General features: G+C 34.2%; 1 protein-coding gene across 1 annotated transcript; it reads left to right on the top strand.

The window, feature by feature from the left end:
* The first annotated feature begins 5,723 nt into the window (after nt 1-5,723).
* On the top strand, nt 5,724-17,703 carry LOC113516219 (mucin-2-like). Its single transcript, XM_052900858.1, has 4 exons — nt 5,724-5,904; nt 14,205-15,133; nt 15,456-15,567; nt 15,696-17,703. Exons 1-4 carry the CDS (start codon nt 5,838-5,840, stop codon nt 15,899-15,901), a joined length of 1,314 nt encoding a protein of 437 aa, XP_052756818.1. The 5' UTR covers nt 5,724-5,837; the 3' UTR covers nt 15,902-17,703.
* The last annotated feature ends 777 nt before the right edge of the window (nt 17,704-18,480 follow it).

Raw genomic sequence — 18,480 nt, 5'->3', positions numbered from 1 at the left:
GAAGTCCCGCGTTCGGCGGTTACTCCTAGAAAGATGGGATGAGAGGTTGGCCGACCCAGGGGCCGGCCTGAGGACCGTCGAGGCCATCCGCCCGGTGTTTAAATACTGGATGGATGAGCGCCGTAAAGGTCCACTGACCTTCCGACTGACACAGATACTGACCGGTCATGGTTGCTTCGGTCAGTACCTGTGTCAGATTGCGAGACGAGAGCCGATGACAAAGTGCCACGAGTGTGGTTGTGACCGGGACACGGCGCAACACGTATTAGAAGAATGCCCCGCATTCAGCGCGGAGCGCCGCGTTCTGGTCGCGGAAGTGGGGAACGACCTCTCGCTGCCGAATGTAGTTCGGAGAATGGTCAGTAGCGAGAGGTCGTGGAAAGCCGTACTCACCTTCTGTGACGCGGTGATGTCGCAGAAGGAAGCAGCTGAGCGGGAGCGTGAGAGTGCCTCCACCGCTCCCGCCATGCGCCGCCGACGAGTCAGGCGAAGGAGAGGGGGCGCGCCCAACTCCGCTTCCCCCCCCCCTCCCTACTAGGGCCGGGGTGCAGCCTTGAGGGAGGCACACCCCACTAAGTTCCCTAGGAGGTATGCGCACGTACCCGTGTGCCTCCTGAGACGGTATGATGGGAAGGGCATTCCCCATCCTAAACACGAGAGGTGGCCTGCCTTACAACATCTACAGGGCGGGCCGTCGCGTCGGGCTCCGGTCGTCTTCAACTCGGGAACCCGGGGACCCGACATATGCGCCTCGAGGTACGTCGTGAGGTTTTAGTGGGTAAAAATCCCACACACCCCCCCTGCCTTCCCTCCGGCAGTTGGGAAGGTCTTTGGAAGATTTCCTCACGTTAAAAAAAAAAAAAAAAAAAAGGGTGTGGGAACGAATTCCCTGCCGGTGGCGACCGATGCGATGGTAAAAGGTGGCTGTAGGCATCACTAAACACAATCTGTTATACACACCTATACGGAAAAAAATCCAAAGAGAAGTCTCGCGTTAAATTAAGGGGCTCAATACTGCAAAATAACATCTAATTCAGTTAAATAAATTTTAAATAATTATTACGATTAATAAAAGATTCGATTTCTCCCTGTACTTTATGCAAGTGCCCCACTAAGTGTGTTTACGTATAATGGAACTTATTTTATCTAATTTCATTTCAGTTTTATCTAATTTTATCTCTTTTAGCTACCAACGAAATGGATTATCGATTAAATCAGTGGAATCAAAGCACATTTATGCATATAATTAGTATAGACAACACAAACATGTCTACGCACAATAACAGCGTGATATCTACATAATTTATCTACGCGACTCATTAGACGAAAGTAGGAGGAACACCACTAATATTTTACAAGCATACAACCCATTTGATAGCTCATTGTAGCCTATAAACGCCTGTAATACCAGAGTTATCACGTGCATGTTGCCGACCCTTAAAAAATTTAATACACTCTTTTTTAAGAAATTCATACTGTAGCCTCTAGAGATCTATGAAAAGAAAACTCATTTCACAACTTGAGTGTTCATGTGAGAAACTATTCTGAAACCACGCTGTACACACACTGTAACCACACGCGACCTAAATGTTCTAGAATGTGAGGTTGAATCTCCTGTTAATGAAAATTAGTGCAATAATAAAAGGTGACTATGGGCATTATTTCGAACAATTTCTTCGAATCCAATTCGTTGCATTAGAATATATTGTCATACAAGGTATTATCATACCTTAGACTAAAGGGCTCGCTACAGCCTTTTAGCATGTCAAAAATAATACGCTTTCTTTTATGATACAACGACATTACTAATCAAATAGCAATTAACAGAACTAGTATATAACAGTTTTAAATATTATTATAGTCAGTTCCTATGAGTACTGACGATCCATATGAAAGAAAGTGGTAACCATCACCATGAACAGCGACATGAACGAAGAGAATTTTTGTGTGAAAGAGTAACAAATGTCCTTCCATCCTTCCATTACTACAAACTTTCCCATTTATAATTTTAAAAGGATTTAAGATACAAAATATCTCGTTGTAGACCGATATGTGTGTTTACGAGTGAAGTCGTTTACTTTGTGGAATAAAATGTACGTATACTTATTATAAATATTTAATCAAAATATATTAATTCAATTCGGTCACTCGTACACACACAGTAATAAGTAATTCATTTGCTTCGAATTTCTATAGCTTTATCTGTTCAATATATTCTGGTTGATAATGATAAAATCCATAGTGATAATCAATTATCACTTACTTTATCGTCGTTAGGTGTTCGTTTATTCCGGTTTGATTTCATTATAAACGTACCGTAATTTACACCATAATAAAAACGTCAAAGTATAAAAGAAAAACAAATTTTTATACATTGAGTTTTGTTATTACAAAAATAACCTGAAGAGACTACAAATGAGCTAGATTTGTTAGACTTTAGAACTTCCTCTCAAATGATATCAGAACGGCGAAGGATATATATATATATATATATATATATATATATATATATATATATATATATATATATATATATATATATATATATATATATATATCTAGCGCAGGAAAGGTACATGTAAAAATAATGTAAATAAATAAATAATAAGTGCATAGTATTATCACGTGCGTGTATTATTAGATTTCAATCTTTTCTTGAAGGAAGTAATGGAGGGACTATTCTGTATGTCAGCAGGTAGCCCGTTCCACAGTTGCGCAGCACGAAATGAGAAGGAATTTCCAAAAAGTACGCCTGGGACGTGAGGAAGGGGGCAAGATTAGAAACGGGGGGCGGAGATAAGATGGATAATTGGTATCATTAAGTATATTATAAATAGTGGAGAGAATGTGCATATAATGTCGAAGTTGGATTGAGAGCCATTTTAACTGAGCACGAAAAGCGGAGACATGATCATATTTACGTAGATCGATGATAAATCTGATAACTAAATTTTGTAGGCGCTCAAGTTTATTCAGTAGCTCCTCTGTCACATCCAAAAAACTAACGTCGGCATTGTCCAGAATAGGAATAGGATAGATTGAGCTAGCATAATTTTGGTTCTGATAGGAAGGAAATATTGAATTCGTTTGAGCGAGTGAAACGAGAAATGCATACGCTTACTAATGTCGTTAACATGAGAAGGCCAAGAGAAGTTGCTGTCCTTGATTAAACCAAAGTTTTTTACTGTGTCGGTGTATATTAAGGGAACACCGTCATATACATGGCATTTGAGACATATCGACCTTGCCTCTAAGCCTACAACTGCCTATAACAATGGCTTGAGATTTAGATTGATTAACAAGAAGGCCAAAAGCTTTAGCCCAAGAATGGATGGATGACTGACCCTTGTTCAAAGCTGTGATCGTATATGTTAGGTAAACTGGAGAGAAATGTCAATACAGTTGAAAATCGTCTGCATACGACGGGAGAAGATATAGCTCGAGAAATATTATTGATAAAGACCGAAAACAATAAGAGAGAAAGGCCATGAGGTACACAAGCAGTGAGCGAATGCCAACTAGATGAAACATCATTCACCTTCACACACTGCTCGCGACCGAAAAGATAAGAAGAGAACCATTCTAATGCAGAAGCAGAGATAATAACAGCACGAAGAACACCAAAGAAGAATATATATATATATATATATATATATATATATTCGCGAAGTTGACTGTATAACCTAATATCTATATTATAAGTGAATGTACAAAAGCATAAAAATAAATGAACAAAAGGACCCAAATCAGTCACTTTCAAAATACGTACTCTCTTTATTATACCATCACATGAAATGATTGAATGATGAAATTTTATGATCGACTAGCTTATCTATTCGACTTCAAAAAGAAAAACTTCTCAATTTGGTTGTACATTTTTTTTATGTTTGTCATCTAATAACTCCGTCAATTAAACCGATTTGTATACCATTTACTTTTTTTTTTATCTGAAAGGATACTTACAAATTTATCGCATAAAAATTTGATCAAGATCAGTTTAGTTTTGTTTTCGGTTTACGCAACAATTTAAATCAGTTTTTTGTGGAACACAATCTTAATTATATTATAAACTAGTGACTCGCCCCTGCTTCACACGGGTAAATAGCTAGATAAATTAATATTACTTATCACTGTTAATAGGAAAATTATTGATACAATACGTTATATTATAGTAATTTTTGTGGGGATCTCTAATTTTCTGTTTATAATACTATTATTGTTTTACTTGCTGATAATTTAGAGTTAGAGTTGAGTAGTTTTTTAGTTTATCCATTACAAACACACACACTTATTAAAAATACAAAATTTTTATAATAATTTCGCAAATAATAAAAAAGTTAAGTGATTTTTGGAGATAATGTTAACAATAATTTACTAATTAAAAATTAATAAAATGTCGATTGTATCGGATTGTCTAAAAAACTGATTTGATTCCGTGAGTATTTTTCAAGTAAACATCACGTTTTTAAATTGTGTTACATTTTCTAATTAAGTTGTTAATATTCGATCCTCTCTGGTTAGATAGATAGATAATTTATTTACTTTATTTACAGCTTACAAATTACAATATATATAGATATACATAAAAAGCGAGATAACATAAATGTTAAAAAAAATACATAAAGCCAAGTACATTTTTTTCTTTTGTGCGTGTGCCGTAACAATACAAAATGGTCACAACTCAGTTTATTGCTCCGCCCTCAAAAGAGCAAAGCACTGATATTCTGTTGCGGCCAAAGGGAATAGAGTAACAATAAAATAATACTACCAGATTATCTATACAGTAAACAAACAGATATGACAATCTATCTAGCAGACAAATGGAGCACAGAGGTAACTTGCTGGAATATCTAAGTTTTGCCTTTGAGTTAAGATTTTTATTAAATTAATTTTGAAACTAGACTTAGTGGCGATCAGTCTTATGGGAGGTGGTATATTGTTCCAAAATTATGTGGCTTGATATGGGAAGCTACTATTAAAAGCTGCTGTTTTATGGGGATGACAAGCTAGAAGAAAACGAGACGCTCTAGTACTGTGATGTAATCTGGTAAATTTAAGTTTAGAAAAGAGGTACTCGGGTCTGTGAAATTTCAACACATCAAAGATGGCCCTCCAAAAGGATAATTACATCTATACCAGAGGCGACTTTGAACAAAAAGTCGTTTGCTTGGACATTTCCATCTCTTTCGTGTTTCTATCGTGAAACATTTGTGTTTGCATGGCTACGTTTCGGTTTGAAGGGCGGGATATGGCACTGAATTTACAGGGTACAAAAGAATAACACCTGAATCAACCTCAGGAGTGGCAACGTATGGGGAGTATCATAAGCGAAACAGTATACTTTGTTATGTCCATGGTACTGCTCATGTCTATAGGCGACGGTTACCACTTTCCATCAGGTGGGCCGTCAGCTTGTTTGCCACTCTAAGTTGCATAAAAAAAAAAAAAAAAAATTAACATGCGAAATAATGACATTTATTTCATTTGTCTACTATATCTATGGTGCTAACAAATAATTAGATGACAAATATTAAATTAATTTAATGAAAAATTAATTGTTTGTGATTCGGCGATACTGCATTTTCTGGTCATCATACATGTCAGTGTATGACGTATTGACGGTAGGTACTTACATAATTCCACTGGACGACTTAATTACAATCCTTTTATCTCTTTGTTGTTCAGATAATAGACCGGTATAAAATTACTATCAAAACTCCACCACACCATTAGCTTTACCGGTATCGTTTCGTGCAACGTGAACTTAATTATTTAACTATATATATTTTATTTAAAATAATTAATACTTCACTGAAGTATTTTCTCTAGCAGTTAAAATGTTGGGTGTCAAATACTTTTTGTGTGTTTTTGCAGTTCTGAATTTAGTTAATATTTATGAAAATAGTGAGTATATACAAGTGAAAATAATTAAAAAATAATTTAAGTAAAATATTGTGGAATTATATGAGGTGAACGTAACAATTGTGTATTAAATTTAATACGAATACTTATAAAATTCGATTTGTATACTATATCGGTAATCCGACTAAATATCAATATAGATAAAGCTTTGGATTGTTGTGATGCAGAATAAAAAAATTGGAGCAACGGTCTATGGTTTATAAAAGAATCATCTTTGCCATCTCTTGTAAACCATAAAATATTCAACGCTAATGCAAGTTTGAAAGTTAATAAATGGTGCAGTGGTCTCTATGTTTGATACAATAAAAACTATTTTATCATTAGTTAAGCCATTCCATTGTTGGACTGAATTCTCTCTCTATGGAACTATCTTAAACCACCCAGTGACTCCCTGCAATACAATTGACACCGTCGCTGTATTTATTTAGGGTCACCTTACACTGTATGTGTGTACGTAAGTGTATGGCGACTTGAGAGTGTTTCTTTCCAATCGAATGTCGGTATAGTCTGTTTTTATAGAACTTAATAAAATGTTACATAAGTAAAATGTTTTACAATTTGACCATATTTTAGCGAATAAAGGCTCTCAATTCTTGAATACTATGTTCTTATCTTTTTACAGCTATGTTAGATGATTACATCGACAATTTTAAAACAATTCCTACAATTAGTTTGACAATCAATAAGTTTTTTTTAATGTTGATTCCTTTTTAATTTTGTGATGATTTAAGCTAATATTTTGCAAAAAATCTAAACTAATATAAAGTCACAATTCCGCATCATGTGTACGTATTTTTAAAACATCTCGTTATTTATCGGTGTGTGTGAGTTCATATTCATGAATAAAGTAGTTCTTTGTGAAACATACTTATTATATATTTTTATGTGTATACTAGCTATGTTTCGCAGCTTTGTCCACTTGTATCAGCATATGAAGCCCTATGTATTAAGTTAGAATATAACTTACCGATATACCAAATTGTATTTGAATCCGTTTAGCCGTTTGAACAAGATTGAGTAACAAATATCCAAACAACTTGACAAAGATTCACAGTTATAGCACTAACTGTGTAACGAAACTTCCGCGTAAATTAGAATACAATATATCCTATGATCGAAGTTAGAATATGTCTATCCGTATACCAAATTTCACCAAACCCATTCTACAGTTGTCGCGTTAAAAGTAATAAATATAGATAGATATATACTCTCTATATTATTCTCTGTTACTATCTCTTATTTAGATTCCCAGAATTAGCGTATATGCATGAGACAGCTGTAAATGTCGTGCAATATTTCATGCAAATTTTAAGCGATATAACAGTTTAGACTTTTTTTTTCAATTAATCTAAAAAATATACAATTTTAATACGAGCGCAAGTAGTACAATTTATAAAATGTTTGCATTCCAAAAATCGTAGGTGGTATATATAATTCTATTGTAACATTCTCGTAGTTATTATTTACTGAGTAAACGCATTTCATTTTCTCGTCACTTTTTTTAATGGGTGAAAATGAAATAATAACCCTACCTGCGCTATCGGTATACGCTAGCAGAACACTAATGAGAAGTGATAAAGGTGAGGATGAAGGCAAGTCAGTAGAGCAATCGTAATGAATTTGTCAAAAATCAACCAAGATAGTTTAAAGGGAGAAGTCGACTTAATAAGGTATATTGCTAGCAACGGCGGTGTATTAACTATACATTCATCAATAAATATATAGTTGACTATAAATATAGTAATGGGTATAGTCAAAGAAAGAATAAATTAAAACGAAATGTGTACAGTACGTAATAGAGCTGGCAGATTGCAAATATAGAGCGAGAATGAGTTGATTTGAATAAAAATGTTGATGTGTAAAATAAGAAAAGGCATGACTTCGCCTCGGAAATGGAACATATTCGGAATTTGGGTAGAATATTTACTCAAAGATTGATAAAATAAAATATAATACGACATTATATATATGGGAAGATGCAGGCATTGAGCCAGGCGTGGACTAACAAAATAGACCATGTGATAATATAATCAATCATGGGACTCCGAAACTAAAGAATATGCACGAGACAATTATGAAAGTGTGATCCACTTTACTACTACTTCACTGTTATTACTCACTTCATTAATAGATGTACAAAATAGTCATTTATAATATAGTAACATGTGATCACACTGTCTTGAACGAAAACAGGGACAATACGAGTATGATCAATGATTGCGATCAAGCGTAAAAGAGTATGTCATACTTTGAATGGCCTGAGGTTTTAAGACAAAGGAAATCACGTAAAAAGCCAATCAAAAACCTTAGGATACGGTTTAAACAGGAGTTTAAATTTTTATACGCGGGCGTGGGCGATGACACTGATCGATCTTTGTGTGATAGTTGAAAGGGGAAGATACAATACAAACATACAGCTAAGTGTAAATAAATGGATCTTACTCCCTTTCAGTGTCACCTTATCCCGGTCGGCTTTCTTTATCAGTCACCGCAAAGCTGTCTAATTTGATTCATCTTTAATTTTCTTTAAGTCGTTGTTGATTAGGATAAACTCCCGTTCCATCGTGGAGAACAATCGTGAACAGCTTGTGTCTGAAATCGAGAGAACACTAACTGGAGTCTCTGATTGGGGACGACAAAACTTGGTCCAATTTAACCCCTCTAAGACACAAGTTTGCGCGTTCACCGCTAAGAAAACCCTATTTGCTGTGGCCCCACAGTTCCAAGGCACATCTCTTAACATCTCTAAAAGCATTGGGATCCTTGGTGTCGACATCTCTAGTGACGTACTGTTCCGTGGCCACCTCGAAGATAAGGTGAAGCTGGCATCCAAAAAACTCGGTGTGCTCAATAGAGTGAAGCATTACTTCACGCCGGATCAGCGATTAATGCTTTACAAATCGCAAATCCGGCCCCATATGGAGTATTGCTGTCACTTATGGGCGGGAGCACCTAGATACCAGCTTGAACCCTTCGACTCAGTGCAACGACGAGCTATGAGAATTGTCGATGATCCCATGCTTGCAAGCGGTATCGAACCCTTAAGTCTTAGGAGAGATTTTGCTCACTCTGCGTGAATCAAAAATAAAAGATAATGCCAGTAATATTCAAGGCTGTTAATTTTTCAATCGTATTTTCTTTTACTAAATATTTATTTATGTTATATATTTATGTATTATTTTACTAAATATTATTAACGTACCTAAATATGACAAAATAACATTTAGCCACTTAATAAGTTCAAATAATTAAGAAGTTGAAGCAAATACGAATAATAAAGAAGCAATTACGTTTACTGAGTTTCACCAATCTTGTAAATACTTTATTATATGATATCAATTTTTTTTTTGCACTATTTCTAAAGTTTCTTAAATCAATATTACACCTATTATACTATATATTATTATATATATATTGTACCTTGCTTTAACCTTGAAATAAAAATGTAATTACTCATACCAAAGGTACTTACATACTCATTGATAATGACAACAAACGTTATCATATCAAGCGAACGTTATAATGAAATGGGAGAGTTAACCTAAAATGATAAAATATTTATTCTTCTTTCATTATGTTTACTTTATTCGTGTATATAATATTGTTAATTTTTTTATGCAACTTAGAATGGCAAACCAGCTGACGGCCAACCTGATGGAAAGTGGTAACCATCACCTGTAGACTTGTGCAGTACCATGGACATAACAGCCCATGATACCCCCCATGCGTTGCCATTCCTGAAGACACAGGTGTTATTCCTCTGTACCCTATAAATTCACTGCCTTATCCTACCCTTAAAACCGAAACACAGCCATGCAAACACAACTGATTCGAATGAGTGAGACAGAGGTACCCAAGCAAACGACTTTTTTACAAAATCTCCCTCTGGTATAGATATAATTATCCTTTTGGAGGGCCAGAGAGGATCGAATGTTAAAAACTTGCCCATACATACAATTATACAGAGTGATAGTAGAAGGGACAGGTTGGTAAAAAGTGAAACTGTGAATTAAGATATTTATTCTGAATTAATAATAATCAGTGGAAATTCTTTACGGAAAATTTCAAATTCAATTTTAATTAACCCTTTCAGAACTGACGTGTACAATTGTAGACATAAAATATAATTTAAAAAATAAATATTAAACTCTCAAGCTTTCCGATTGAAAATGGGTTGTATTCATTTGTTCACTAATAAACTACTCAATTTAATACTACTTACGCCATTTCTTAGCATATTCTAGCGTTTTTCGACAAGTTGCGACTAGTGTCCGTGCGTGATTTGAACTGTACAGGTGAGCTTTATATTTTATTTAAAAAAAATTAAATTAGTGCATGAAATCGTCTGGAAAAAATATAAACGAATATCTAATATTATTGGGGTCATGTGTAACGTAATATTTGTGTATTTTTTTATTACCTTATATTGGTAATCTCGATTTTTATATTTGTGCTCAATTGTTCCCATTAGGATTTAACTGAGTTTTTCTCATTGTTCACGGTTTTTTAAGAAAATATGTTTTGTTTATATTTTTAACGTTTTTCTAATCATGTTTCTAAGATAAATATAAAAAATGAATTATGATATTGTTTACTTATATTTTCAGATGCATAAACACCAATATGTCTTCATCGTTACAACCTCCTCGTAACGCCTCCAGCGTTACAAGCATTAGATGAAGGAGATCTTTCTGGCTTATTATTATCATCTGATGACGAAGATAATTATTATGGAGATTCAATTCGTCCAGCAAATTGAATCTAGCAGCTAATGCTAGAATTAGCGCAGATGTTATTCACTAAAACTGATGGGAGTTTTTTCCACCTGCATTTGATGACAATGAAGGACCTAACGAATTGTATGACGGCGTCCCTGCTTTACTTTGACAATTATTTTTCATCATACCATTTACTACAAATCCTAAAACAAAAAGGTATTATGGCCGCATGCACAGCTCGTGTTAACAGATTTGTTAAACCACCGTTTTTAAGTGACAAGGTAACAAATAAGAAGCCTAGGGGTTTTTTTCAAGAAGTATGTAGCAGAGACGGAGATGTAACTGCTGTAAAGTGGTTGGACAATAAGATTACCCATTTGGCTTCCAATTTTGTTGGTATAGGTAACAAGGACTTAGTAAAGAGATGGTGTAAAAAAAGAAGCGATATATTGAGGTTGCGCGACCTGAGGTCTTAAAGCGCTATAATCATGCAATGGGTGGCGTTAATTTATTAGATCAACTTATGAGCTATTACAGAATATTTATAGAATCAAAAAAATTGACTCTACGTATGATATTTTATGCATCGGATGTGGAAGTTCTTCAGGCATATCGAGAATACTAAATAAATAACGACTTATAACGGCACACCTAAAAAGCAAGGACTTATTTTACTTTCGTCGTCGCTTGGCTGACAGTTTGGTGCTACAAGATAAATGTTCTACCACCAAAAGAGGTCAACCAAGTAGCAGTAGTAGCTCAAGGATGCAAATTATACCAAGAAGGCCAGGAGAGATTCGCCCTGCAGCTGAAATAACTCGTGACGGTGTTGGGCATTTCCCTACACATGACGATGGAACTGGGACTAGGTGTAAAATAGTGAGATGCAAGGGAAAATCCCGTGTAAAATGCAAAGTTCATTTATACCTAACCAAACACAAGAATTGCTTCTTGATTTTCCACACATAGATAAAGTTTTTTTTTTCCTAATTATTGTTCTTACTGTGTTTATGTATTTGTACCAATGACTGATTATGCCAAAAAACTAATAAATATTTATTTTATTTCATAGAAAAAATTTAACTACGTTAATTCATTTATAATTTTGTAATAAAAATGTTTTAAAATTAATATTATTTCATTTCAGAACAACTTCGCATACTTTATTCTTATTACTATGTAGGACGGGTGTCCACATTTGTGCACATTAAGAAAAACTAGATTTCCTCGAAAAATGTAAAGCAAATTTTTTTTTATTTATTTTTTTTATACTCTCCTTATTATACTTTAGACACATGGAATTTACCAAATCCATCGGATGAAAAAAAATAATTCAGTTCTGAAAGGGTTAAAATCACGTAATCTATTTTGTTATTATATAAAGAAATAATAATATTTTATAGTGAAATATTGGAAAAAAAACACAATCTTCGTATTACCCTACCGCGACGTGTGAAATCAGCTGTGTAAGGTTAACACCACAAGCGTACAAAAATTGCCTACAAAAAGTGCCGTAGTCCGCGCGGTGTAGATATATTGCGTGCCTGGAGCGTACATCGTAATATTTTGCATTAATATTATGGCTGTGGTGCATTTCCAATGGGAAAATAATTTGATTCAGATCATTCATCTGAATCAGCTGTTTTCGTTGTGAGCAATTAGCCTTTTCTACCCTGTATAAAGATGCGAGAATTTTAAACTTGAATGAAGCGAAAGCACTTCACTCACTTTCATAATAATTTATCTTATGTAGATACCCACCGGCGTACATACCACGATTCGGAAGATTATAGGATACTCATCGCCATTACAAGTCAACTTTGGTATCAATGTGTACTGGAATCGGGATACCGAAATATATAATGATTATTCAGTGTATAAAAGAATACTTTAATGGAGGAGTCTTATGTCCAGCAGTGGAAAGATAACGGTTAAAATGATGATAATAGTGAAATAAATGTACAATACTTTGTAATATTAAGTTAAAAAATAAAAACGATACATTTTTTTTAATATATTTAATAGATTGAATAAATGAGTAATCAGAATATTCAGTTAAACAAATACATAATGATTTATAACATTCATCATTTATTATTACATTGATTTATATCTAAAAATAAACAAAAATATATTTTCGTTTTTCGTTTTATACATGTGTATATTTATATTATATCATTAAAAAAACCGTTCACAATTCAAACTAAAATAGGTATCTACCTAATCTGGGTATTTTTTAATCCAATTATTGCAACACTGCAAAATAGTGCGCTTTCTTTTAATTAAGAAAATATGTGTCAAAATTCAATTAACCAAAGCAACCTGTGAAACGACGGATTTTTAAATCATATTTGACATTTTCCATCTATTTATCTCTTAAATAGTAGATGATCAATCTAAATAAAATAATCTGTGTTATAAGTTGTGTCTGTATTCTCTGAAAAACCAAATTAAACAAGCTTTTAAACGTTCAATCGCTTTGAAATTAGTTCATCCATTTAGTTATTATTATACTTTAGATAAGCATGTAGATAAAGTTGTCTATTAGTGATATCAAAATGCCAAAAATATAAAGGATGTGGAGTATACCACTAACAAACCTCAAAGATTATAAAGTTTATTAGAGGTATACACCATCAAACAAGTTTTTATTTTTTTCTGTGAACATGAAAATTAATTAAACAAATTTTGTCTATACTCTCCTTTGCTTGACTCTTAGTAACGTACTCGTATATTCTTATTGCAATTCTAAAAATAAGTGCATAATATTTTTTATTTCGTGTGCTATCTTTGGTGGTACCAAAATTACCACTGAAATGACCAAAATTAGGAACACGATAAAACACAGGTAGAGAGAGCTTTTAGCTCACACACACATACATATACACACACATAAACACACACATACACATACACACACACATAAAACACAAAATCGCTTGCTTCACATAGAAAAACGTCATCTATAGTCCAGCATAGAAATAAACCTCATTGGAAAAGAAAAAGGAATTACATAATCGGTATAAATATTGAGATATAATTGCTTAATTGATTGAAGAATGGTTCTTGAGTTTCGACCTCGTATGGGCAAATGCAGTGTAGAACCACCCCCCACTTTGATGGACGACTTCAAATACATTGCAGGGAGTCAATGGATGCGGGTAGCTCAGGACGATTCTCTATGGCAGTTCATGGAGGAGGCCTATGTTCAGCAGAAGACGCATAACGGCTGAGATAATATGATGATGATGAATTGCATAACGCAGCCGACGAAAAAAATCTAATGAATAAAGAACCTTTTCTTGGTATAGATGTCGCTTTTTCAGCATACTCTGTTATGTCCATGGTACTGCTCATGTCTATCAGCGACGGTTTCCATCAGGTGGGTCGTCAGCTTGTTTGCCATTCTAAGTTGCATAAAAAAAAGAATATCTAGACAGGATATAAAGGCAGTCTGCCCTGTCTTCTATCATTCTCAAATTATTGTTATGCTTTATCTTCTGAAGAATTTCAAACAAGTTAGAAAGTAATGTATTTTTATTAATTGTTGTAAAATGTTCACAGCGCATGCCCTGGAGTGCTACGTTTGTCAAGGGTGTACGGAGGTGACAGATGACGACATAGAGACGTGTTCACCTAAAACTACAACTGTATCTACATCAACTACTACTACACCCGAACCCACAACAACGACTACTACTACACCCGAATCCACAACAACGACTACTACTACACCAGAACCCACAACAACGACTACTACTACACCAGAACCCACAACAACGACTACTACTACTACACCCGAACCCACAACAACGACTACTACTACACCAGAACCCACAACAACGACTACTACTACAGCCGAACCCACAACAACGACTACTACTACAGCCGAACCCACAACAACGACTACTACTACTACACCCGAACCCACAACAACGACTACTACTACACCCGAACCCACAACAACGACTACTACTACACCCGAACCCACAACAACGACTACTACTACACCCGAACCCACAACAACGACTACTACTACACCAGAACCCACAACAACGACTACTACTACACCAGAACCCACAACAACGACTACTACTACTACACCCGAACCCACAACAACGACTACTACTACACCCGAATCCACAACAACGACTACTACTACACCAGAACCCACAACAACGACTACTACTACACCAGAACCCACAACAACGACTACTACTACTACACCCGAACCCACAACAACGACTACTACTACACCCGAACCCACAACAACGACTACTACTACAGCCGAACCCACAACAACGACTACTACTACAGCCGAACCCACAACAACGACTACTACTACTACACCCGAACCCACAACAACGACTACTACTACACCCGAACCCACAACAACGACTACTACTACAGCCGAACCCACAACAACGACTACTACTACAGCCGAACCCATAACAACGACTACTACTACACCCGAATCCACAACGACTGCTACTGTGAGTTTTTACATATTAATATTAATCTATACTAATACTGCTGTGTTGTCCCGGCAATGAATGGGCCACCCCTTCCTTTTCCCTGGGTGGTGTGTTAAAACGCGCATAAGGGAACTTAAGGGTCGAGAGATGGCTAGCAGCGTCCCTTTTAAAACATCACTAAAGCCTAACTTCTTTTTTATTAATCTCTACTTTATTATATACATTTTATCACAAAATACAATTTATGTCACATGTCTATTGACTATTAAAAATAGATTGAACTCTCAAAGGAAAGACGTTTTTATTTTTATTTTAATTTTTTAAGTATACTTTGTTCCAGAATGAGAACGTTTTGGTCAGGAGAGTTCGTTCATATTCAAGAAAAAGTCTATTAAACTACAAAAATGAAAATGATATTAATGAGCCCCGTTGCTTTTCTACAGTCTTTGAAGGTGAGTACCAATTATATAGATTTTTGAGAGTTAGCCGGGAGCTAGATAATTAAACCGTTGAAGGTACAAGTAAAAAAATCTGTTAGGATATTGTATTAACAGATAATAACCAATAATAACCATTGCAGTGAACGGCGAAAGAGATGTAATCCGTGGTTGCGCGTACGCATCTGACCAAGCTGAACCTGAACAACGTTGTAAACAGGAAATTGGCAACGAAGACGCGGCCATAATATCTTGTGACATCTGCGAAGGTGATCGCTGTAATAACTCTCCGAAGACCACTATTGGTCTCATGTTTGTTGTAATTAGTACAATAGTTCACTTTTTATAAATATATAAATAACATTTATTTAGTGCATAGTAAAATAGATTTAAACCATGTGCTTATAATTATAAATATTACACTTAACTGTCGTAAATATACCTGTAATTGTATGTGTATATAAAATTTCGTTTAATAATATAGTGTGTATAGTCACATTACAGCCAGTGTGAATAAAGCATCGCATGACTTTGTGTATATATAAAAAAAAAAGCAAAAACTACTGCAATATAAATATTACAATATTACTTACAGAAACATATGTATCGATACAAATATTCACTTTCATATTTCTTATTTGTATATTTCTTTTTTTTATTTCAAATTTGCGAAGTATTATCTCTTAGATGTTCTTGTCTTGATTATAGAAAAGTATCTAATAAAGTAATAAGTAACACAAAATATTCCGTTCATTTACAAAGTACGAACTACATCTAATTAATTAAATATTAAACTAAATAGGTATCGCTCAAGAATAAATATTATACTTATAGATTTTTTTCTTATAATATCACATTTTATAAATTGTTATATGCGTATGCGAATGCGTTGTGTTCTTACAGAAACCATCAAACAGTCTTTTAAATTTAATGGCATATATTAATGAAGTACTAAAACACGAATTAGCATCGCGCTACGGTCATTAGAATAACAACACTATTCTAAACCACGCTACGAATTCTTATACGGCCTTCACTGTCATTAGATAAGTCGAAGTGGATCGCTAATTAAATATAAATGGCAGCTACAGCATTTGAATTTGATTCTAGTTTATCCCTGTTTGAGTATGCAAAAAATATTTAACTATTATAATAATTATCCAGTCAAAGTTTTTGATAAATGACCAAATAATATACTAAAAAAAATTACTAAAATATAACATAAATTTGTAAATATATTATTATATTAAGTAGCTGATTTGTTTAATACTACGATAGTTAAAGCTTCGTACCTTAGTAATATAACTGTACCGAATCCAGATCCCAAAGGATGATTATATTACCAACACTAAAAATTTTGTATGTCGTTATAAATTTCCAACCAACACTCCAGTGGGATCAGTGGATCCAGTGGAAACTACTGTGATTAAATGGACCGAATGACCTGCTTTCATCCCCACCGAGCATCCCTCACTGGTGCCTAGCTAGCGTATAGTTTACCATTCCATTATTATGTTCAAATTCTCCAATGAAGGGAAATATGTTAATTTTACTAAACCAAATTATTTCAAGTGTTGGCGGTAAACTCGCAGCGGTGCCATGTTGAATTTTGTTATGCGTGGCAAAATGTAGAGATAAGGGAGGTTAAAAACCGCGCTGTATACGAATCATAATAGAAATTGCTTTGTATAACCCGTCGATGTAAATAGACTAGTCCTATTTGTATTACGCCTTCGACACGAGAGACCTATTGAACTCGACGGATTATATGAAGCAAATCCTATAATAATTCATATAAGGTGAACCTTTTACCGCCTAGGAGTACATATTTTATACAAAAATATTATGTAATAAGTTATTATTATTAATTAAGTATCAACTTAATACAAAAAACTTTTTATTTTTATCGTAATTTTTCTTTCATTTTTCTTTTTGCAAATTTTTGACAGTAATATAATAATAAAAATTTATAAATAGTGTAAAAGTTTGAAATTGTTTAAAATCATATTTTTCTTTTTATAATTATTTTCCAATTATTTATAATACGTAATATTGTAATAGTAAATATTAAGACATAGTATTATAGATAGCATATAAGGAGTGATCGTAGTATTATTATAATATTGTAATACATTTTATATTAAATGGAAATGGTTTATTTTTTATTACTTATTATCACCCCAGTAATATAACGTGGCAAATAAGCTGTCGGTTTTCGGAAAGTTATAATTACTAATTATCACCTTTTATGTTTTTAATGCATGTTGATTTCAAGGTAGGAGTATTGATAATAATATACCTACATAATGATATTAATAGACATAATCAGATTTTGAAAGCAATCAGTAAAAGCTTATGCGATCTTTCCTTGGATGAGTAACACAGTTAAGATTTACTTTTCAGTGCTCTCAAAGAATCTATAGATTAAAATTGAAATAATAATAGAGTATATACAGTATAGTGTTCTTACAAAAGAGTACTTATTCTTCAGAGTCAGCAACGCGCATTTGACACCCTTAATGTTGTAATTGCCCATAGATTACAGTGAACGTTTACCGTTAGACGGATTGTTTGTTTGTTAGCCACCTATAAGGTATTAAAATAAACTTAATTTTCTTCCATTAAAGATAGTGTTCTCCAGATAAGCTAAATATTTTTCGTAAAGAAACACGAGTAAAAGTCAGGTGGACCTCCACGTGGTCCCCCCTGGAAACTATCGTAACTAATTTATCGTTGAATTCTTCACGATGGACTGACTGACTTGCCTTTTCATCCTTACCTATCACCTGTCACTGGTACCCCGCCAGTGTATACCGATAGCGCAAGCTAGGTTATCATGCCATTTTCACCTATTAAAAAAATTCCTTAGAAAAACTGAGGATAAATATTATTTCAATTTCACCTTAAAATCTTTGCACTTGTATAGAC

This window comes from Galleria mellonella, unplaced genomic scaffold (assembly GCF_026898425.1).
Source record: "Galleria mellonella isolate WM207_F2 unplaced genomic scaffold, CSIRO_AGI_GalMel_v1 utg718, whole genome shotgun sequence".
NCBI lineage: Eukaryota > Metazoa > Arthropoda > Insecta > Lepidoptera > Pyralidae > Galleria > Galleria mellonella.
This window is presented reverse-complemented; position numbering and strand designations above follow the sequence as displayed.